Here is a 25,631-nt window from a genome sequence, read left to right on the forward strand (position 1 = left end):
TATATATATATATATATATATATAGTTATACGTTACCGTTCCAAGGATTGGTAAACAAGAGACAGCACTCAATGTTGAAAATCAAAGTGTATTAGTGAAAGCAAAAATACATCCAGAAACCCAACGTTTCGGTCCTACAGAATGGGACCTTCCTCAGGGGGATACTTATCTGACTATATATATATATATATATATATATATATATATATATATATATATATATATATAGACAGTGGTGTTCCTCACAGCAGTGGTGCAGCCGCAGCAACGCAGTAGGAACGAGACAGCACTCAGAGGTAATTTTCAAAAAGATTTTATTACTGGGTGACAGTTAGAAGGGGAAGCAGGGGCAATAGGGAGAGGCAGGTCGTTTCTGAGCTGACCCATCCCAATAGATTTGCCATGTTGAGTGAAGATATTGGGAATGTCGGGGCAGAAATGGCAAGGCTGGGGGAGACTAATTCCTATAGCAGCCAGGGGAATAGTTCTTCCAGCACAGAGGGGACTCAGGTTGCTCAGATACAAAGACAGATTGTGGTGGTAGGGGACTCCATTATTAGGAACGTAGATAGGGCAATCTGTTGCCATGACTGCATGAACCGAACAGTTTGTTTTCTCCTGGGTGCTCGGGTTCGGCACATTGCGGATCGGGTAGACAGATTGTTAGGGGGGGGCTGGGATTGACACGGCGGGCTTGGTACATGTTGGCACCAATGACAAAGTTAGAGAAAGATGGAGGGTCCTAAAAAAATGATTACAGGGATCTAGGCCAAAATCTTAAGGCAAGGACCTCCAAAGATTGTATTTTCTGAAATACTACCAGTGCCATGCGCTACCGCAGGGAGACAGTCAGAGATCAGGGAGGTTAATGCATGGCTAAGAAAGTGGTGCAGGAAGGAGGGGTTTTGGTTTTTAGAGCACTGGGACTCCTTTTCTGAGAGGTGCCATCTATATTCTAGGGACGGATTGCACCTCAATGAAGAGGAATCTTCTGTGCTAGGGGGGAGAATGCTAAAAAGGTTGGAGGAGATTTTAAACTAGGATGGAGGGGGGAGGGGAATGAAACAGATAATGAACTAAATGGAATAGAGGAGGATACAAGGTGGTATGGAAGTAGAATGGAGGCAAGTGCAAGTTTGACAAGAAGTGAGACACCCATAGTAAATACAGTTAATACTAGAAAACTTCTAAAGACTAAACCACGTGGGCGCAGAAAGGAAGGAGCAGATAAGATAATAGTACAGGCTGAAAAAAACCTTAAATACATGCTTGCTAATGCAAGAAGCCTGACAGATAAAATGGGGGAGCTTGAATTAATAGCTGCAAGGGAGCAGTATGACATCATAGGCATTACTGAAACATGGTGGGATGAAACTCACGACTGGACAGTTAATTTAGAGGGTTATTCCCTTTTTCGGAAGGATCGAACAAATAGAAGGGGAGGTGGAGTATGTTTATATGTTAAACCGGATCTAAAACCTATGTTAAGGGATGATGTTTTTGAAGGAAATGATGAAAATGTAGATACTTTGTGGATAGAAATTAGCAGTGGAGGTAAAAGTATAAAGAAAATGTTTGTGGGAATATGCTATAAACCACCAAATATCTGCGAGATTGAGGAAGCTAAAATACTTTGCAAATGGAGAAGGCATCAAAACTGGGTCATGTTTGCATAATGGGGGATTTTAATTATCCAGACATAGACTGGGGCAATGTGATTAGCATTACAACAAAAGGAAACAGGTTTTTGGGGGTGCTTAAAGACAATTATATGACTCAAATTATTGAGGAGCCAACCAGGAAAGGGGCAGGACTGGATTTGGTCATATCAAACAATGTAGAAGTAATAACAAATATTAAAGTCCGGGAATATTTGGGTAACAGTGATCATAACATGGTCTCATTTGAAATAAATTATCAAAAAACAGATTACTTGGGTTCAACAAAGACCTTAAACTTTAGAAAGGCAGATTTTAATAAACTGAGGTCTAATCTACAAGTAATACACGGGGATGATGTTTTTGCAAGGAAAAATGTAGAAAGTAAATGGGCAGTCTTAAAAACATTGTTAGAAAAGAACACTTATCAGTGTATACCCTTGGGTAATAAGTATAAAATAATTACGTCAAAACCAATGTGGCTAAATAAACCAATGTGGCTAAATAAACAGGTAGGGGAGGAAATTGTCAAGAAGAGGAAGGCGTTTAGATTATTTAAGTCAGAAGGGACAGAGACATCGTATCCGAATTATAAGGAATGTAACAAAAATTGCAAAAGGGCAATCAAATTAGCGAAAATGGATAATGAAAAAAGGATTGCAATAGAAAGTAAGGTCAACCCTAAAATGTTCTTTAAGTACCTTAATAACAAAAAAATGAGACAAGAAAATATAGGACCCTTTCAGTGTGAGATGGGTAGACAGATTATTGGAGATAAGGAAAAATCAGAGGTATTAAACAAATTATTTGCCTCTGTGTTTACCAGGGAAGAATCAAGTTCAATAGTAGTGCCGCAGGAGGAAGCCACAATCTCCATAATGAACAATTGGTTAACTGAGGAAGAAATTCATAAGCGACTTGAAAAAATTAAAGTAAATAAGGCACCTGGCCCCGATGGCATACATCCAAGAGTTCTCAAGGAGTTAAGCTCAGTAATAGCCTATATTGAAAAAGGGAGCTAGAACACAACCGGGGAATTACAGACCTGTAAGCCTGACTTCAATAGTAGGGAAACTACTTGAAGGTTTAGTACGGGATAATATTCAGGAATACCTAATGGAAAACAAAATTATTAGTAATAGTCAGCATGGATTTATGAAGGATAGATCTTGCCAAACTAACCTTATTTGTTTCTTTGAGGAGGTAAGTAGGAATTTAGACCAGGGTAATGCAGTTGATGTGGTCTACTTAGATTTTGCAAAGGCTTTTGATATAGTTTCACACAAGAGGTTGGTGTACAAAATAAATCAAATTGGACTCAGTAATAATATATGCACCTGGATTGAAAACTGGTTAAAGGACAGACAGCAGAGGGTTGTCATAAATGGAACTTTTTCAGGTTGGGCTAAAGTCGTGAGTGGAGTACCTCAGGGATCGGTACTGGGACCCCTGCTTTTTAACTTGTTTATTAATGACCTTGAGGTTGGCATCGAGAGCAAAGTCTCCATCTTTGCTGATGATACTAAATTGTGTAAGGTAATAGAATCAGAGCAGGATGTAATTTCTCTTCAGAAGGACTTGGAGAGACTGGAAACGTGGGCAGGTAAATGGCAGATGAGGTTAAATACAGATAAATGTAAGGTTATACATTTGGGATGCAAGAATAAAAAGGCGAATTACAAATTAAATGGGGATAAATTGGGGGAATCCTTGATGGAGAAGGATTTAGGAGTGCTTGTAGACAGCAGGCTTAGCAATAGTGCCCAAAGTCATGCAGTAGCTGCAAAGGCAAACAAGATCTTATCTTGCATCAAACGGACAATGGATGGAAGGGAAGTAAACATAATTATGCCCCTTTACAAAGCATTAGTAAGACCTCACCTTGAATATGGAGTACAATTTTGGGCACCAATCCTAAGAAAAGACATTATGGAACTAGAGAGAGTCCAGAGAAAAGCCACCAAATTAATAAAGGGGATGGACAATCTAACTTATGAGGAGAGACTAGCTAAATTAGGTTTATTTACATTAGAAAAGAGGCGTCTAAGAGGGGATGTGATAACTATATACAAATATATTCGGGGACAATACAAGGAGCTTTCAAAAGAACTATTCATCCCACTGGTAGTACAAAGGACTCGGGGCATCCCTTAAGGCTGGAGGAAAAGAGATTTCACCAGCAACAAAGGAAAGGGTCCTTTACAGTTAGGGCAGTTAAAATGTGGAATTCATTACCCATGGAGACTGTGATGACAGATACAATAGATAGGAAAGGTATACAGGGATATACCAAATAAGTATACATGGGAAATATGTTGGGATTAATCCGATTGCCAATTCTTGGAGTCAGGAAGGAATTTATTTTCCCCTTATGAGATATCATTGGATATCTGGGGTTATTTGTTTGCCTTCCTCTGGATCAATAATTAAGTATAGATATAGGATAAAGTATCTGTTGTCTAAATTTAGCATAGGTTGAACTTGATGGATGTACGTCTTTTTTCAACCTCATCTACTATGTAACTATGTAACTATGTAAGTAGGTGACACAAATGCATTTGTGCCACCTACTCTAATACAATCTTTTTGAAAATTATCTCTGAGTGCTGTCTCGTTCCTACTGCGTTGCTGCGGTTGCACCACTCCTGTGAGGAACACCCCTGTCTGTTTACTACTGCTAAGGCAACAGGAAAGATGATCCAGGGCTCCACGGGTTTTTAGCAAAATAATTTATTCATAATACACTACGTTTCGGCCTCACTTAGGCCTTTGTCAAGTCACAAAGGCCTAAGTGAGGCCGAAACGTTGTGTATTATGAATAAATTATTTTGCTAAAAACCCGTGGAGTCCTGGATCATCTTTCCTGTTGCTATATACTTGGATTGCTGCAGATAGGCCATCCTTCAACCAGGAGCTCCGGCATTGTGCGCAAGTATCGCATTTTTTTTCATTTATTTGCACTGTTTTGGTGTGCTACATACCCACATACCTTTACTACTGCTAAGGGCCATGCACCTACCTTTTACTGCATACACGTAAGTGCCAACTACTCTCCATTGACATATATATATATATATATATATATATATATATATATATAATATATTATATCAAGTAAGACATCACAATTAGGTGGTGATAGGTATTCAAGAATTTCTATACCTATTGAAGCCCTTTTATTGTTATATTTTGTTCCTGTATATTCGATGGAGAGATAAGAAGATTCCAGGATTCCAGCGCCATAGAAGACATCATTTGGGGACATTTATTACGAGGGACGTTTTGAACAAGCCTTCAAGTCTTCAGGAGACTGGACTTTCTAGTATTGGTATCATATTTACAAAAGTGCAACACTGAGAAATTCCATCTTTTAAGTGCTACAGTTGTGTTTTTTATTGGGAACATGGGTAGTATAATGTCAACAGAGAGCACTGATAGTTAATAAGGTGGCAGTAAAAGGGCAACGAGTCAGTATAGAGCCATGTAAATCAGGTTAAGACAGTAGAGTAGGAGACAGCGTAGGACCATGACAGTCAGTGTTTAGTCATTACAAGGTACTCATAGCCAGCAGGAGGTATTAAAAACATTGAGTCCATATAAGGCAGTTTAAGCCCATATTAAGAATTATAATGTTATCTGAATCAGTATAAGGCAATATAATATAATATTAAGCAGCATAGGACAGAATGTCAGTTTCCCACACCTGCATAATAAGGTGCTGAAGACTGGATAGGTACATCCCATCCTGGTCTCTGTCTGGCTCCTGATTTCTGAACCAGTCTGTATATTCTACCTCCAGCGCCTTCTGCATCCACTGACCCAAGCACGTCTGTAACACAGAACCACTGGTCAAACTATCAAGGGGACAGATAACCACTATCCCAATGCAAATACAGTGCAAATAGCCATTTTGTTATATACTGGAAGCTTTAGGATGTGCAGTATATATTCCTAATGTGGTACAATGCTTCTTGGTCATAATGGTTTGTACAGTAGTCATTCAAATTGTTCATAGGAATCTTTAAACAAAGTTTGTGGTGTTGGTGGGAGGTACTCACCTGATTCCCAGGTTATCAGAAAGCTATGTTACAGTAGGTACAGTATATTGCTACAGCACCTGACTTAGGCTGAGTCCCCGCTGGCGCTGAGCGTGCTCATGCTTGGAGAGCGCTCCAAGCATGAGCGCCGGGTGTCCTGCAGGGGGGGGGGGCATTGCGGGTAGTTGAGCGCGCTGGAAAGTATAATTTTTTATACTCTCGCACAGCGTGAGCGGGGACTTACATATATCTATATATGTAAGTAACCGCCGCAAGCGCCGCCTGCTCAGCGCTAGCGGGGACGCAGCCTAACTCAACAACTTCAGTACCACGGACAGCTACCAAATTCATATGTTTGATCAGGGGGTTGCCCCCTGCATAAAGAGGGCTAGACTAGTATTAAGGAAGTTCAGAAGTATCCCTACAGTATTTAGATCTGTTGGTGTACCCTGTCTTTTCTAAAAGTCCAGCTTTTGTCCTAATCCTGTGTCTCAACTGTGTTTCTGCTTCTAGCAAGAGGGAGTAGCTAATCCAGCTAAGGGAGTCTGGACACAGATATCCAATATTTAATACACTGTAAAGACATCTTTCAAGGGAAGAGTTCAGCCCCATTTAAATTAATACAGCTAAAATGATCTCAAGCTTTTTGCACCTCCCTACCAATGGCTTAGGTCTGGAACATGGTGTCACTCTCTCACTACTAAGGCTACCACCTGAGTCCTGCTTGCACCTATGTCCCAGCACTTATCATTGACAGAGGGACAGGTTTGACCAGTTTTGACTTGGCTACTCCCATTGCAGAAAATCTATTGGGGTTGGCAGGTTTGAAACCAGGAATAGCTGTGGCTTCCTCTGGCATCAGGTCAAAGTAATGACCACACTCCAGAGACCTCTTCCAATCATCCACGGTGCCTCTCGCCATGAAATGCGGTGACATGTTGCACAGCACAGCCCCTCGTGTTACACTCACCCTCATACTGCGCGTGTATCGATTAAGCTGCTCTTCCATCACCTCGGCAGAAATGAGGGGTCGCAGCTCTGAAAGATCCACCTCAGCAAGCACGTCATGGTGCCCCATCATCTCCTCACTGTTAGATATAAAAAGACATAGGTCACGGGTGGCCAAAGTCAGTCCTCAAGAGCCACCAACAGGTCAGGTTTTCAGGATATTGCTGCTTCAGAACAGGTGGCTCAATCAGCGGCACAGTCAACGACTGAGCCACCTGTGCTGAAACAGGGATATCCTAAAAACCTGACCTGTTAGTGGCCGTGAGGACTGGAGTTGGCCACCCCTGACATAGGTGATATACATCAAGCACACTGCTGCAGTGAAGTTACTCATTAAACTCAACATCTGCTCCACCTCTGTGCATGACATCTTGGCGAGATTTGCAAAATGATGCACACAAATTGATTTGCAACATGTTGCAGGCCCTTCTGGCAACACGTTTTAATTTCACATTCATGGCTTCAAATGTCCCCTAACTATTCCATGATTCCCTATCCAGATGCAGCCCAAAATGCATGGAGTATTTATTTCCGATTGAGCCACCTTGTGCTGAAGCTGGTATATCCTTAAAACCTGACCTGATGGTGGCCCTTAAGGACTGGAGTAGGCCACCCCTGGCCTAGATCTTCTCTGCAACATGTCTCCACATTGACATTTGAAAAAGAGACTGCTGAGGCTTATGTACAGAAATTGTATAAATACGACAGAATATCGGGGTGATCTCTAAAGTAGAAGCAACTCAACAAACACAACTGAACATCTAAAACTACTTCAAAGGTGAACATACAGTAAGATACGGAAACACAAAATTGCACCAAGTCCTGCAAACCAAACTACTCAAAAATGTAAAGCTGCACAAGCCGCTAGTCTAAGCAACATACAGTATAATTAGAAAAGGCATTATGGAACTAGAGCAAGTGCAGAGAAAAGTCACCAAATTAACAAAGGGGATGGATAATCTGACTGAGGAGAGACTAGCTAAATTAGATTTATTTACATTAAAAAAGAGGCGTCTAAGAGGAGATTTGGTAACTATATACAAATATATTCGGGGACAGTACAAGAAGCTTTCAAATAACTATTCATCCCACGGGCAGTACAAAGGACTCGGGGCCATCCCTTAAGGTCGGAGGAAAGGAGATTTCACCAGCAACAAAGGAAACGGTTCTTTACAGTAAGGGCAGTTACAATGTGGGATTCATTACCCATGGAGACTGTGATGGCAGATACAATAGATTTGTTCAAAAAAAGGCTGGACATCTTTTTAGATGGGAAAGGTATACAGGGATATACCAATAAGTATACATGGGAAGGAATTTGATCCAGGGAGTAATCTGATTGCCTATTCTTGGAGCCAGGAATTAATTTATTTTTCCCCTTCTGAGATATCATTGGATGATATCACTGGAGTTTTTTTGTTTCCCTTCCTCTGGATATTTATATACAGTAAAGTAAGTACGGATATAGGATAAAGTATCCGTCGTCTAAATTTAGCATAGGTTGAACTTGGACGTATGTCTTTTTTCAACCTCATCTACTACTGTATGTAACTACTGTATATATACTATAACATTGCACGCACAGGGGGCTATGCATAAGAAATGCTTTTTGAAAACAGATGCTGTATAATACGGCAGGCAGAAGCTTATAGGGTTTCATGTTAAAAATGAATTAAAAGTAAAGGGGGGGACACTGTTGTGTCATTACCCAGAATCTCTTGCTGCCGTGGAAGCACTGTTTGCTAAGCGATAATGGGAAAATACAGTGTTGCAGACTTCTCTGAGACATGCACATGCACCACAAGTGGTATTTTATTTACTAAAAACTGATTGAAATTGTTCATTGCATCAAAAAAAATGTAAGTCTCGACTGAAATTTTTGCCGCTTACAGAGGCGGGAACTAGGTATTTTGGCTTCCAGGGCAAGTTCAATGAACAGAGCCCCCTTCCCCCCATTTATAGAACCAAGGCAAAACAAGTGAGTCTCACTTAATATGAGTAAGGCTGCCATGAGTCAGGGTTTAGTAAATAAAACCTTCAATTTCTGTTAACAAGCTTTCCACACACTGGCATACCCCATGTTACAGCAGACATTCCCGGAACCTTTATTCCCCGGCACAAGTTCCGGGTGCATCTGATGCTGTCCCTACTCCTGCGGGAAGTGGCGGGCAGGCCCGATGGGGAGGAGACCACAGGCGGGCATTGAGAGGCCTCAGTGTGTGAGTGCACACATAGGCCGTGCCTTCTTGTTATTGCGGAACAATGGCCCCAAGCCTGGAACATGTTGACCGAGCAAGTAGTTACCGCGCCCCCTTCCTGGCTACACCCACTGACACCACACTCGGTCCGCCTCTGGCAGCATATGTTTGGATATCATTATTCATGCCCTTACAAGTTGCATGTTTTCTTATTCTTTCCTTCTTTCTTATTCTTCCTATGTGTGTCTCATGTTCAAACATATGAACACATTAAGAATTGTTTGCGTCTACTTTTGCATTTGACTTTTACACAACAAAAAACAAACAAAGATGCCCAAAGCTACTTCCAATGTGACAAAAATGCACAGTGCATACCTATATATTCTCTTGAAAAAGGGTAATTTAATTTAACCTCTGGCCGTTAGCAGGTACTAACACTCCCTGAGTTAAAATTCCTATTTACCTCAATAATTAGGGGAAGAATGGTCAAACATTGGATCTGCTGTAACCCAGCAAAATAAAACTGACATGCCAACTTGGAAAGTGGGGAGGGGCGAGCTTAAACCTTGGGGGGGAAGGGGTCACTACCCTCCCAAAAACAGCTGAGATCAGCTGCACATAGTTAATAGACACACAGATACCCAACAAGCTCTGTGAAACCCCAAACATTACCACATATATATATATATATATATATATATATATATATATATACAGTGTTCGACAAACCTATACATTTGCTCGCCCCGGGCGAGTGGATTTAACCCCCGGGCGAGTAAATATTGGCCCAAGCAGCACACGTTTTGTACTAGGTGGCGAGTAGATTTTTTGGTGATTTGTCAACCACTGTATATATATATATATATATATATATATATATATATATATATATATATATATAAAACAGAGAAAAGCAACAGCGCTAACACATAAATCTAATGATAAATGAATAATCAAAAATATACCACAACATGAACAAAGTCCAGTCCAGAAAGCATCAGACACAAAGTGTCATAGAACTCCTCTTCATAGGAGTAAAAAGTCAAAAGCCAGTAGAGTAAATAATGAGGGGGCTGCTACATCCAAAGGAGTATCACTCCCCGGTATAACTATAGAAAAAAGAGAAAAGGAAAAAAGCGCACCCCCTAGTGCAATAACCTCCAAGACATAGAATAGTATAATTTTAATAAAATAGATGTGTGATAAACAGTGCACACTTACAAGATGGATATAGAACAATTCATATAAAGGTATCTTTGGTAATATTGTGTGGTTAGCCGTATGTACAGGAAGAGAGGGCATCCGCCAATATTCACTACCACAGCAAGCTCGTGGAACACCACCCGGAGACTGTAAGTAACAGCAGAATACTGATGTCAGCAGACAACGGTGTCCCGATCACTCCAGGTCCGATAGAAACTGGTAACCCTGGCATACCACCACAATAGAAATCCAATAGTATTAGTGTCCACGATAAACTCAAGACACCAAGTGATGTCACGTGAGTGTTAGGACCTGCTAAAGGTCATGCCTTGAAGTGGCAGCAGACTTAAGACGCTTTGGCCAAAGGGTTAAACTAAATTACCCTTTTCCAAGAGAATATATAGGTATTGCACTGTGTATTTTTGTCACATTGGAAGTAGCTTTGGGCATCTGTGTTTGTTTGTTTGTTTTTGTTGTGTACATTTAGCCACGCCCACTAGCACTCCTTTTGACACTTATACATATTATGTGGTAATGTTTGGGGTTTCTCAGAGCTTGTTGGGTATCTGTGTGTCATTTGACTTTTACTCCAAGAAAAGGGTTGATGGAAAATGTTTACGTGTTCATGGCACGAGAAAGCGTTACATGTAATTATTTTAGACATATCATTCTTAGTGAAAGTACATTGAATGCATGAGCCACACAACGCTTCACATTTGTTACTCTTCTGTGCGTCATTTGTGCAACAAAATTACTTTCAGCGATGCTTTATATATAGGTCACACAACTGACACACAATCTGCTACGCAATGCTATAAACGCATGCAGTAAACCCTTAGATACACAAAAGCACACATTTACAAAGTCACACAAAGCTATGCAAAGCCACTCAAAAACCCACACAAAACAGCATAAACGTCATTCACAGTTGTACAGAAATACTCACAGCTACCAGCACATACGCCCATTCATTGTGCACCTGCAAGACCCCTTCTTTACCTGGGGTACACAATCATTGTCCAGTGTAGCAGGCAGTAGAGTGCAGGGTGATGCAGCTCAAAGCTAAGGATGTCCCGAATGTGGCGGGAGATGACACGGTGACACATCAGGCCCACAGTTCGGCACAGCTCATACTGTGGGGGGAAACAAGGAGCAAGCACAGAGCACACAGCCTCCAGCTCTGCCAGCACCTTACCCTGCAGCTCCTTCAAATGTTTTGCTAGCCCTGCTGCGCTTATATTCTCCTCCTCCATCCCGGAGCCCACCAGCCTCTCACACACACTCCTCTCCATGGCTTGGAAGAAGCTGTCTCTCCAGTGCTTGGGTCGTCCTGGTGGCTTCCAGATCTGTTGTGGCTTCCCCCTCGATTCTTCAACATCCAGATGCTCCTCACGTTCAATGATACGGACAGCAGAGACGAGGAGAGAAGGATCTGAGCAAGCCAAGCTCATAGCTGAATTTGCCAGGGAGAAGAGAGTATGACCCAACTCCTCACTCAGCTCCTGAACCCCAGCAAAGAACTGCAGCACCAGCTCTGCTGCATCTTCCCCATGTAGTCCAGCATCGCCGTTACCAAGCTTGGCGCCCGCTAAGGGGCCCACTCTCTGCAATCGATATAGCACATCGTCCCGCAGGCTTTCCAGATCCCTTAAGTGGACATGAGCCTCCAGAAGACGTTGATTCTCAATGAGATTTCTAGTCTGAGAAACCAGCTCAGGAACTGTGAATAATAGAAAGGGAGAAAGAGTCAGAGACCTTCTGCTGGTCTTTGTAGTTGAAGGCAAATATTGGCGCCGGTTTGTATTGTTTATTTTGTGTTCTGTTCTACTAACTGTGTCTTGGAGTTAGTATCACCTGGCAGCCTAGTTTAAATTTTTGTGTATGGTCACATTATTTCACTTGTATTGTCATTTTGACTTCTTTTAGCGCTATATACACCCATTTTTTCTTGTTGAAGGCAAATATTGCTACCAACTAGCATTATGTTGGCATCACAGGTTGAATCAGTTCAGAAATGTTTTAGCTCTTTCTTGAACCATCACGGGATTTGTAGATCTTTCACTCAATTGTTAAAAGAGACTCCTAAAAACTGGACTGGATCAACCTGTCCCATCAACCTAATCTAATTAGCAATCTTAAAAATTAGACAAATATTCTGGGCCTGACATATATAAGGGCATAAATTAGGTTTATTCGGTTACTCCTATGTATTTTCAGCACAGAGTTATGAAAGTGAGACAGACGAAGGTGGGTTGCAAAGCTTGTGAAATGTCTAACAGGGTCTATGCCAGCAACTGCGATAGTGAGAAGTCTCGTGGAAAGTGGGGGATTCACAGTGATCACAATGCCATTAAAGTGTCACTTTTTTTAAAATAATGATTGCATATTTGTGTTACAAAAGGTAAAAGGGTGAGGCTATCCCTGATTAAGAATAAGAAGTGTAAGTTTAGGTTTGTAAATGTAACTAATAGTGGTCATTTGTGACCCACCACTAGGAAATGGCGAACCATCGACTCTCAATGGGAAGAATAGAGCTAATCGCTTCTCCAGCACGGGGAAGACGCCTCAGAGCATACCAGATAGTAAAATTAGGGTTCTTCCTAATGTGGGGTTTAGGCTGATCAAGGTGCGATCTCCTGTTCCTGAGCCTATCGAATAATACCCTTAGTCGGAAGTTACTTTGCTCATGTTAGGATATACTGACTTTCATAGACCTTAGCAAATGCTACACTGAGCGTATTACAGCAACAATGACATCCTTGGCAGTGTAAGAATGGATATAGGAAATATAAACTTTGATAGTTGTAATGCAGAAGTCCGATCCTTACTCCATGAATAGCCCTACTTACACCAGCAATAACCGTATTGACACGATGACCCCAAGGAAACTATAACGCTATCGAACATTATATCCTGCCGTCTATTACACACAGTTCTACAGGAGGAGGAATAAGAAAAATGAATATGTATGTATATTTTATTTACAAATGATTTACGCTGCAGACCTCGGACCTGTGTTTTAGGGGTGTGTGAACCCCTTTTTTGCCATAGGTGTCAGCAACACATAGCAGTACAGCACAGGGTGAGCCATGCTTGGCACCAAAGGAGTTAAGATTTGGCTTTCCCAGCAGTCTAACGTTCTAGTATCTGTAGGTTAGTGGTAGGTTGCAATACCTTTTTGAGACCAACATTAGAGTTCTTCGTACTGTATTGTAGATTAGGGTATCAAGCTTTCCAAACCTCACTGGTCTCTTCTTTAGGTGTGTTGCGTCCCATAAAGGGCATCCCAACCTACAGTACTACATATCTATGTTACAGAGAGAGATTGTATTTACCTCTCCAGTGGTATGTCATTGGGGGGTTTCCTTTCCTGCAGACATTCCTAGGACAGCCAGAGGCTGGGTAAATGATTAAAAAGTTTCACAAACTGTGTTTATATCGTTTCTTTTCACCCACCCTTTCTTCTGACATGAAGCCTTCTCCAATAGTAATAACTTATTGCAGCTAATAGTCCTGACAAGAATAGGGGGGTAGAACACAGACCTTGTCCTTGTACATTGTCTGACCTGTGTATATATAGGGCAGGCTTTGGATAACCACTGACAGCTGTACGTGCTCCATCTCCAGTTGTCGCATGGGTTGTAGATGGCTATGCAGCTCATCGCTCCCCCGCCAGATGTCCTGGGACTCTGCGAGAGCCTGCTGCACGTTCTGTACCTCCGTCAGTGCTGTGCGCAGCTGGGACACGCCCTGACCCACACCCTCCAGGTAGGACTTCACTGCTGACTACAAGATAGGGAAGGAGGGTGGTCACTGCTTCAATAAACCCAAAGACATCCCTCGTAGGAACATAGCGGGATTATGTTGAACAAAAAGACATGTCCATCGAGTTCAACCTTCGTTACTTTGTAATTGAATGTGATACTCACCCTATTTGTATAATTATATTGGTTCAGAGAAGGACAAACAAAAAAGAAAGGTAACCAGTGTTATGCCGGATGTGTCTTGCTCACTTGTGTGATTGTTGCGTTAGTGGTGAGAACTGGGTGCTGCTTCGGATCTTGTAGTAAGAGTATTTGGAGAGACGGAATCTGTAGGGTAGAGCCTGCCGGATGAAGAAATTCCTGTGTAGCGCAGACCACCAAGTGGTGAGAGTAATAAAATCATGTGTATTCGTAATGTACCTTTAAAAAGATAGAAGATGCAATAGAAAAACACACTTACTGGGGATCTGGGCTAACGAACGAAACTTTTCTAATCCAAATGGCTACAAAATGAAGTCTGGAACTCAATTCGGCATGTAGTACCAGCCGCGACCGCTAGGTTACGATTTCAGAACTTGGCCCCTGAAAAGCGGAACTTAGAAAATGTTTTGCCATGAAATCTCTGAAGCCGGCTCGCATCTATTTCTCTCAGAGCATCTTTTTGGGATCTTGAATTTGCCACTGGCCGTTTGGCGCTTAGAATCTGAGGTCCTGATTGGCTGCTAGGTTTCTTATAGGTTTTGGAGTCCCATTCACAAAACATTACAGCCAATCAGCGCGTGGGAATTTCTCTGCCAGCCTATCACCGATTTGCCGGTATTCTGAAGCCGGGTGGGCACTGATTTAAATTCTGCTAAGGGGCGTGCGCCAACCTGGCACTTCTGCCTCTTAGCATTTTGAGCCTCCCGCTGTGCCAGGCTCCTCCAAGTCTGGGGATGGGCAAATGGTGGTGGGATAGCCCTTTGTTATACCAGGACGTGGGTACTTGAGTGTAAATCCAGTACCCCGCCTGTTCTAACACCTTGGCATCCCTGAGGCTTTCAAGTCCGGGACCTGAGCAGACACAGTAGCACCATGCCTGGTGGCCAGCTGGTCTCTCGAAACCTGGGACTTGGAAATCCCACAGTTCATATACAGGTTAGAAGCATATATACCTATTAAATGTAATCCTTTAATAAAATATGTGAAGCAAAGAAGAAATTCCGGCGGGTCACTGCAAAAACTCCATAGGGCTCAACAAAGCGTTAGTATAGAAAAAACTTTATTGGTACAAAATGGTGAACAGGAAAAAACCTCTAACGCGTTTCGTCCCGCAAAGGGACATTATCAAAGAGATGATTCCCAGACTCACAGGTATATCTATAAAGATAGTACTATGCTCTTATTGGACTAAACTCAATTAATCTAATTTAGTTTAGTCCAATAGGTGGATAGCACTATCTATATAGGTATACCTGTGAGTCTGGGAATCATCTCTTTGATAAAGTCCCTTCGCGAGACGAAACGCGTTAGAGGTTTTTTCCGGTTCACCATTTTGTACAAATAAAGTTTTTTCTATACTAACGCTTGGTTGAGCTCTATGGAGTTTTTGCAGTGACCGCCGGAATTTCTTCTTTGCTTCATTTACTTACCGGATCGGCAGGAGCACGCAGACCGCACTACAGCAGGGAGGACAGCCCTACACCAGCATTCTTGGAGGAACTCACGGATTCCAGTCAGTGGAGACGGGCACACGCCATGTGACACAGGGTCTGGTAAGGGTAGCAGTCCCTGTTTCCTCGTGACTTACTCTGTTGCATGTATCACTATGTGTACCTTGTACTTCTATCAGCCACTGCTTATTAGCCCCCACCCCGGTTAGTCTTTAACATGTGCGTTCCTTTCATAATTGTGACTTTATTATTTACTGCTGTTAGTGTTGGTTACCTCCGTTTTTGCACACAGGAAACTTAGGACTGCTTTACTTATATAGCAAGTATTGGTAGCATCAGTACTTCTTTGGGGTCATACCCCCCCTTTTTTTTACCTTTAATAAAATATACCTTTACACTGTATTGTGTGCTAAAAATGTCTGAGTCCCCCTTTCTAGTGTCAGGGATAGAATAAGAAGATATTCTCTCTACTCTTACTAGCCTTATCCCTGTTACACTGTAGAAAACTGACTTTACATTTGGCACACAAATAACACTCACAGCTTTATCACATAGCTGGAGCACCCCCAGAACCCCTATACTGGATACAGGGTGACTTGGGCATGAACTGGGCATCCCCCCTTATACTAGGGACTCCGGTACTGTTCTGGGGATACCTTGATCCCCTATGCCCTTTTTACCTTTCTGGTATGGGCTGAAGCAGGGACTCCTGGTGGTGAGTCACAAGAATGTTTCCAGGGTAGGATTTTGACCGCAGCACCAGGCTTCAATGTATCCGAGAATCGCACCTGATTCTTGGGTACATCTTTGGGGTATCCCATAACTCGGGGACCCCGCTACATTGCCCCAATCTGAAACGACTTTCTCTGCAAAATCAACCTTGAAACTCATAGCCTATCAATCTCTGCTTGCTGGCACTCCTGGAAAGGCAAAAACACAAAAAAAATTGCCTGTAGATAGTAGTGACCAGGTAGCCTCCTGGCAGATAATAATTTCCAACTCGGACATGTTTGGAATGAGGTAGATGATAGAATAGCAGCAGCGAGGCAAGGTAGCTCTTCTGTCTCGCACACTAGGTGGTACTATTTCTTAATCACAGTAATCTGTGTGTCCGTAGAAAATAAGGTTGTCCTCCAGCGCACGAGTCTGAGAAAGCCTCCCATCCCCGTGGACACAGACGGACAAGACAGGAGTTGAGAAAAAGTGACTGAAAAGCACCTCCAGCAAGGACGTTTTAAAGGACACTTGCAGCAATAGAAACCACCACAATCCATGTGGTTGGTCGTTTGTAAGTGTATTTTTTATCTCACCTCCCTTATTTTTGTAATAAACAGTATTATGCTATGCGCCTCTCTCCACTTTTTAAGGTAACAGCAGAAGGAAAATAGAGGAGTATGCACTACGGGAACAAACACACAGGCAAGTGTCAAGTTCTCTACTTCTCTATAGATTAAGATACTGATTGTCGACGCCTATTATACCACTTGTGTGTGGTGTTTTTTGTTTGTCTTTTTTGTCTACATAAGGAAGAAAAGAGCAATAAGACCACGCGCAGGAGGCCAACTTTATTTTCTACCAATCTTATATAAGGAGGAGTTTGAATGACCTCCTGGGACACCAGCTGCGGGACTTTATTTATTGCACCTCATTAATAGGACTAGCGCCACTTTTATTTTTTCTTTATTGTAAATCTGTGTGTCCACCTGATGTATTCCCAAAGTTCCTACTCAGACATCAATATCATAGAAATGGTGTGTATATGCCATCTTGGTAAATGGGAATATCCCTATATGGTGACACTTAGATTGATTGCGATATATATCCTTTCCAACATTATGTAAGCAGTATTGTGTGCTCTCATGTATAGGTTGCCTTAAAGAAATCTCACATATGTATTTAGCATCCACCATTCAGAACCACATAGATAGAGTAGTGCTGTATATATATTATAAATGGTAGAATAGCAATATAGTGGTATTCCAAGTGAGAATAGCTTAAACCTTATTACCAGTATTAAATACTACCATGCTTTGTAAATATAGCAGGAGATCACAATAGTATTACCATTACAGTATCGCACCTATATTGTATAACGCCACATAGATAAGTGCTGTATATATCTTATAACGCACAAAATGTAGTATCTAATAGTGGTATTCCAAATTAGGAGTATCTCACAATCTAAATCCACAAACAAAAACAAGTGGTCACAGCGGACCCAGCATATATAGGGAGATAACACCAGTATACAAGCCGTTAGTGTGTAGATGTGTGTGTCTAGATTACGTCATTGGAGTGCAACATCAGGCCTACACACTAACGGCTTGTATCCACCGACTAGTCCCTTCCCAAGGAGCATGTGTGGGATAGTGTGTGGGGCTGTTGGTGCACGTGAATAATACTTCCCTGGTCTCAGTCCAGACCAGGTCAACAAGTAATGGACTCCGTGGATCCACGACGTGGTCATTGGGCGAACCCAGAGATGTGGTGGGCGTGAGGCATGTCCTGAATGAGATCTAGACAGCAAGCATAGTGACCAAATCCCGAAGTCTCTTCGCCTCTCCTATTGTGGTGGTATGCAAGAAAAATGGGTCCGTCCGCCTGTGCGTGGTCTACCGGACCATGAACCGGCATACCATACCTGACCAGTACACTCTGCCATGGATAAAAGAGATCCTCAATGCGCTGACGGGAAGCCAATGGTTCAGCATGCTGGACCTGAGATCGGGGTACTACCAGGTACCCATGAACTCCGAAGACCAGGAGAAGATGGCATTCACATGCCTCCTTGACTTCTATCAGTTTACCCGAATGCCCCAAGGAAACTGGGCAGAAGGCCGGATCTGCATGACAACCTTTTGGAGACAAGTGGACACCTACATGCAAAGAGGCCATCATACGACTCAAGAAAAGTCTCACAGAAGCCCCGGTCCTGGCGTATGCCAATCCAGAGAAACCATACATCCTGCATGTGGATGCAAGTTTCAATGGGCTGGGAGCTGTGCTACATCAGAATTATCCCGCTGGCCTTCGCCCAGTGTTGTACGGGAGCTAAAGTTTGACCCCAAGCGAACAGAACTACCCAGTTCATAAGCTTGAGTTCCTTGTCATCAAATGGGCTGTAGTCAAAAAACTCCACGACAACCTGAAGGGGTCTCCTTCGAAGTCAGAATGGACATCAGCCCTCTGGCGTACATCCTTACGTCCTCCAAATTGGACACCACCGGCGGCTAGCGGCCCTCTCCAACTATCAGTTCAATTTGAAATATAAACCACGACCCCTGAACATAGGAGCCGACACCCTATCTAGGAGACGTGGACTGAATACGCTACAAGACGACGGTCCCTGGGAAGAAATCCCTGGACCAGGAATGCGGGCAATGTGCTCAACGGCAGCAATCGTAGAAGATAAAGTTGCGTTCTCCCAGTTGCAAATGGCTGATTCTTTGGGATGCCGACCCAAGGCTCTTCCTGAAGCCTACTGCCACCTAGGCGGCATGGGCATCACTCAAAACTCTATCCTCACTTGGAAAGAATTGGTACAAGCCCTGCTGCATGATCCCATGGCCAACACTGTCCGTCAGGCCCTCATGAGGGAGTGGGACAAGTTCCAAATGGAGTGTGGCCTTCTATATCAAGTCATGCTCTACCACGATCACCCCGCCAGGAGACAATTGGTTATACCCAGAAGTCTGCAGCACCAAGTCCTGCAGTCCCTGCATGACGACCACGGACACCTGGGGGTGGATATGACGTTTTTTGGTACTGAACAATGGTTTGTGACACACTGTATAAATTGCAAATCCTAATAAGAACAGAAGTTATAAAAAAAAAACAATAGCAGGAATTCTGAATTAATATGGCTGCTAAGCCTTTGTCCCTTTGGTTCAGAGCCACAGAGCGCAGATAACTCAGGGCTCATTACGTTATGTTCTCAAAATCAGTCATGGAGATTATGTTCCCTGAGGGAAACACAAATCCACAGAGAGAGAGACAGACAGAGACAGAGACAGAGAGAGACAGAGACAGAGACAGAGAGAGATCCTCTCAATGGAGAAGAGTAAGTATATTTCACAAGGCTGAAATAAGTCTGTGGAGCTGAGAAACGTCTGACACCAGATCAGCTGTTTGAGGAGTTCCCTACCAGTTATAGAGCAGGGGTGCACAAACTTTCTGCGCTGCGCACCCCCTTCCCTGTGCTCGCGCGCCCCCCCCCCCTATCTAAGATCCAGCGACACATGAGGCGCTGTGTCATGTGACGTCACACGATCCGCTGCATCATTTGACGCGCTTTCCCATGGTGACACGTCACATGACCCACAGCATCATTTGATGCCACGTCGCCGAAGACAAGGTAGGAGACACTGCAGAGGCCTCACGCAACCCCCCGGCATTCATTCACAAAACTCAGCAGCCAATCATCGTGTGGGAACTTTCCCCAAGCAGCCAATCAGAGCCAGGCTAGCTAGAAAAGCCGGGTCAGCGGGAAATATGAAATAGCCAGGAGACATGCGCAAGCCTGCCACCTCTCTCTTAGGCTATTTCAATGCCACCCGCTGGGACAGGCTCCACCAGGTCTGGCAGAGCAAGTGGCATCCCAGATGACTGCCATTGATCTATGGACCTGGTATTCCACCTTTCCCCGCTGACCAAATGCTATTCTCACCTCTGGGCATCCTCTGGTTGCTTTGAACTCCAATGTCTAGCAGACTTACTGGCGCTCATGAGTTAGCTTGGGCAGCCTGTTTGGAGATCGGTTCCGAAAGTACCAAGCACATTACGTTACAGTACATTAATAAAGTATGGTTTTAATATACTTCTAAGTCTCTGGATATGGGGGACAGAAGAGTAAAAATATTGTATGTTTATTTCTATCTGCCTTATTCCCCACAAGTTCCCCTTGGACTTAATCTGGACTCAGAGTCCTTAACCTTATATACGGACGGGGCATCCACAAACCCAATACAGGTTCTGGGTCACCTTGACACTAAATGGGGTACCCCCCTTAAGCTAGGGATTCCCTCAGCTACAGGGATAGCTGTTCATCCCTCTGCCTCATTCACCTTTCTGGGCTGTGCTGAAGCAGGGTACCCTAGTGTTGAGTCGCGCTTGCGTTTTCAAGGGGCGGTATTGCCGGGACAATGTGTCTACATGTATCCGAGAATCAGGCATGATTCCCGGGTACATTTATGGTGGAACCGACAACTCCAGACCCCAACCTCCTAGACACATTCTGTCTACGGTTCCTCCGCAAACCCCCCCTCCCCTGGAAACTCATACCCTGCTTGATTTCATGCCCGGAAAGGGAAAAACACAAAAAATACTTTTATAACAGGTAATACATTGGATATATACAATGTTACTGGGCCCAAGAGCCAACTCTCTTGGACACTTATACATGGATCAAAGGTAACCAATATGGGCTTAACCTCTGAGAGCCTGGTTACCCCCTACCGTCACAGATGAGATCTATTTTCTCTGGAGCAGTCTTCGTTTTTGTGATGGACTGAATCCATTTGTCCTGCGGAGGCTTTACAGATTTACCTGGCTGCGGAAGATCTGCGGATCCTGTGGTGACAATCTACTGTAGTGCCGACAAGTATTCTAAAACAAATCTGGGGCAATCACCAACAAGAGCCAGGTACATGCTGGGTACATGCTGGGTACATCCTGGGTACATGCTACAACATTTCAGTGACATTTCTGCAGACAGACTAATGGCCCATTGGATTAACAGCGGGGGTCCCTGGCAGTCCCATTCAATCTGAATGTGACTGCCAGAGACCCCTGCTGTGTTAATCCGATGGGCCATTGATCTCTGCAGAAATGTCACTGAAATGTTTGCAGCATGTTATCAGCATGTACAGGTCTTGTTGGTGATAACCCCAGATTTTCCAAGGCAAGTTTAAGGCAAGTCTTGGAATACTCGTCGGCGCATCTGTACCTCTGCAGACACTTGCTGCCTGCCTACTGCACAGTGAATCCGGCCGCGGAGGATCGAAGCTGCCACACAGCACTGCCTGATACCTGCGGACATCTTATTCTGGTGGCAGAGCTATTCCGGCTCTACTTTATATTAATTTCAACAGACCGCTTGCTATTTCCAGCTTCCCTACCACTGCCATGCTCACGGAGGTCCCAGCAGGCGGATGCGTTATTGGCAGACATCCCGGATCAGCTTAATTGGGAGTCTCGGAGAGTAGGTGGTGTGGATGGAGCACAGCTTCAGACGCCCTGCAATGTGAAGCAGGGAAAAACAAAACCAAGCCACTCCGTGTAGTATCAAAAAAATGTATTAAGCCAGAAAACACATACAGGGAACAAAAATAGGACAAGTGGAACGCACTAATTGGGAGTCTCCCCTCCAGGTGTAGGAAGGTTAGTAAAGATTTATCATCAAGATGCATTTGGATCTGCTAAATAATTGCCGGATTGGGTGCTTCACCTTCACCTTGTTTCCACCCACTGGAATTACTACGAGACTGGCCGGTACCACATTGAATGCAAGGAATCTGTCTGCCCCTGACTTATTTCAGCCTCGTGTAATATACTTACTCTTCTCCATTGAGAGAATCAGTTTATCTGGTGTCCTATCTGTATCTTTAGTTTGATATATTTTGTATGTTTATTATCTCTGCTAGCGGCCCTAGGTTGTCCTATTTTAATAAATCGTGCTATACATTTATTGTGCACAAGGATTGTGCGCTTTTCCTTTTACATATACATATATGTAGAGGTATCTGAACAGTGTTAGCCGAGCTTAATAATCAAAAACAAATACTCAATACCGTTCTTTAGCTAACTAAATGCTTTTATTTGTGCGAGCTTTTGAGATACACTGATCTCTTCTACGGGCGATGTTACAATGGATAAAGCAAGAAAAGTTTTACTTTAAAACAGCCTGGAATGTTATCTGTGGATGAAACCTATCCCTCCACCTGTGCAGTATGTGATTTATGACTTTAGGTGTTAAATGGTCCCTGAATGTTAAAAAAAAAATATATATAAATATATATATATATATATATATATATATATATATATATATATATATATATATATATTGTGATGCCGTCACTGCCCTCTAAGGACTAGAATGGGGCAGTTGTGGGACTTTACAGCTCTCATAGAGTTAATCATTCTGGAAAGGTCTGTTCAGCTGTGAGTTAATGAGCTAATTAGCCTAGCCTGTATAGTCAGGAAGTGATACAGAGATCCCCCCCCCCCCCCCCATGCTGCCAGACACACACTGTTGAGAGTTATACAGAGAGGGTGAGAGACGCTGCTGCTATACTGTGAGAGACTGAAAGGGTACCTGCTGCAGGTACACTGGGTAAAGTGGGGAAAGAGTCTAGTTCTTCCACGATTAGTTAGGGACTAAGCAGTATTAATCAGTACTCCTGGAAGGAGTTAGGTCTTTTGTTTCTGTTTTGTGTTATGAGTTAACCCTGCACCTGCTTTGTACCCTGTAAATAAATCCCTGCTTAGAATGTACAGTGTTTCATGCCTTTGATCTGGACAAAGGATCCAACGCTGGGACTGAGACATCACAATTGGTGGAGTTTAACGCGGGCAGTCCACAAGGCAGTGAAAGGGGAAAATGGAGGAATTTCTGACCTCGCTTCAGTACAAGCAAACAGAAAATTCTGCAATTTTAATGCGGGGTTTGCAGCAACTGGCAAAGACCCAAGAGGAGATGGCAAAATCCTATAATGAGAGTTTACTGCAGATGACAAAGTCACAAACTGAAAGTACGGCGGCGTTAGTACAGCAAATGGCGCTGTCCCTACATCAGACGCTAAAAGAAGAGCAAAACGAAGCGCAACTTTGCCTACACCAGGTGCTCCGAGTGTTGGGAGAGAAAATTACCGCCCAGCCTAGAGTGGCCCACAGGTCGCTCACCAGATAAAAACGCACCTCATACAGAAAATGACGATGGACGATGACGTTGACCTGTCAATCTTCGAGCGCACCGCAGTACGCGAAGGGTGGCGAAGGGTGGCCAGCGGGAATAATTGCTCCCTTCCTGGTGGGGGATTCACAACAAGCCTATTATTACTTGGAGCCCGAGCAAGCTAAAGACTATGACACCCTGAAGGCGGAGATTATGGCACGGCTAGAGGTCACCATCGTGGTTCGGGCCCAACGGTTCCATTCCTGGCATTATGATTTAGAGAAGACACCCCGCTCTCAACTCTATAACCTCATACACTCTGCAAGGAAGTGGCTCCAGCCTGAGGTATGTTCCATCACTGCAGTTGTCGAAAGAGTCGTTATAGACCGGTTCCTGAGGGGTCTCTCCCGCACCATCCAGAAGTGGGTGAGCCAGAGTGACCCCAAAGACGCCGAACAGTTGGTCGCTTTAGTCAAATGTTACTTGACTGCTGAAGAGATGTCCAAGAGTTTAAGTCCAGATGAGTGCTCCGGTTCTCGCTTCCTGCACTCCAGGAGGTCCGATAAGAGTGTTCAACCGAATAGGAATCCCCAAGGACTCATTGACTTGCGTAAAGGAGTAGGAAGTCCCACAGCACCTAGGAGGGACTCTGGTCTCGTTGTTCCCAGTAGACTGGAGACAAAACACCGACCCAGTTTTCAAAGTTATATAGAGTGCCATGAACTTGGACATGTGGCCGCAGTTTGCCCTCGGAACGCGGAACCAATGGAATGTAACTTTTCTGTGGGGTATGGTTCGCGCTGGGTTTCTACAGTTCAGCACAGTTCTTGCAGTTCAGAAGAGGACGATGAGGACTCCTATGTGGCCCCGCGGAAAGGACAACCTCCGTGTGCAACAGAAGCTGCAGGGAAAGTTTACCCCATGGCATCAGAAAAGACCAGAGGTGGACTACAACACAGAGCGCTTGGCGCAATCGTCACAGGAGTGACTACTAGCCTTGGTATGACAAAGAATACCGATACCGCCATAAGCAGAAATCCAAGTGAGTCAGACCAAAAGAGTGTTGACTGGAAACGGTTCTATGAGGCGTCCCAACAAGACGTTCAACGCCTCATCTGCAAGCAAGAAGTTTCTCAGCGAGAGGTCTGCACGTTAAAAACAGAGCTGGGTAAAGTAAAGCAGCGAGTGCTACAGGAGCGACTGAGTACCCAGTGGGTCCCCGCCGAGCAGTATGATGAGCTGAAGGCCACCCTGAGCCTTACCCGAGCATCACTGGAAGCAGAATACAAAAAAACTAAAAATGTCCAAACCTTGGAATCTGAAAAACTGAAGTTGGATAAAAGGCTTCTAGAGCTAAAGCAGATAACTGAACACACGTCCCAGCAACTCACAGCTATAAAGGAGGACAACCTCAAGCTGGAGAAAGAGCTGGAGAAGCAGAGAGCCTGCTCCATCACCAAAAATCAGTACTCCCAGGAGAAAGAGGCATGGAAAACAGAAGCAGCAGCAATCCTAGCAACAAAAACTACAGAGATCCAAAATCTGAAGGATGCGCTGGCACAAACCCAGAGCAAGCACTGGGAAGAGATGAAGGCCCTGAGAGGAATTGAATTGGCAGCTGCCTTGAGCCAGAGAAGAAGTATAGAAGGACAGCTTCAAGACTTGAGGAAGGACCTGGAGTTTGAGTGTGCTGGCCGCAAGAAGGCAGAGAAACAACAGCGTGACCTAGGTGATGAGCTCGAAGCTCTGAAGACTGAGTGGGACAATACGCTGGACTCTATTACTGCTCAGCAGGAGGTCTAATGAAGAAAACCTTTAAGAAGAGGTGGATGTCAGACATGTCTGACAAAGAGGTTGGTGCACGGGATAGTGCACGGGCCGCTCACAGGACAGTGTTTCGCTGGGGGGAGGGATATGTGACGCTGTCACTGCCCTCTAAGGGCTAGAATGGGACAGACAGAGAGTGTGGTTGAGAGAGAGAGAGAGCGACAGAGAGAGCGACAGAGAGAGCGACAGAGAGAGCGACAGAAAGAGCGACAGAGAGAGCGACAGAGAGAGCGACAGAGAGAGACACAGAGAGAGTGAGACACGCACAGAGAGAGAGACACACACAGAGAGAGACACACACACACAGAGAGACACACAGAGAGAGAGACACACCGAGAGAGACACAGATGTGGGTGAGAGACAGACAGAGAGTGTGGGTGAGAGAGAGAG

General features: G+C 43.9%; 1 protein-coding gene across 1 annotated transcript in view; it reads right to left on the reverse strand.

Moving 5' to 3' along the window:
* EXOC3L1 (exocyst complex component 3 like 1) overlaps positions 1–25,631 on the reverse strand; it is a 116,788-nt gene that overhangs the window by 67,992 nt on the left and 23,165 nt on the right. The window contains exons 3-6 of the mRNA XM_075577061.1: positions 13,671–13,890; positions 11,104–11,824; positions 6,666–6,783; positions 5,362–5,487 (exon numbers count right to left, since the gene is read on the reverse strand). Of these exons, the coding sequence (XP_075433176.1) occupies positions 5,362–5,487; positions 6,666–6,783; positions 11,104–11,824; positions 13,671–13,890 (1,185 nt within the window). The remainder of the gene's footprint in view (positions 1–5,361; positions 5,488–6,665; positions 6,784–11,103; positions 11,825–13,670; positions 13,891–25,631) is intronic.

Source organism: Ascaphus truei, chromosome 19 (assembly GCF_040206685.1).
Source record: "Ascaphus truei isolate aAscTru1 chromosome 19, aAscTru1.hap1, whole genome shotgun sequence".
Lineage (NCBI taxonomy): Eukaryota > Metazoa > Chordata > Amphibia > Anura > Ascaphidae > Ascaphus > Ascaphus truei.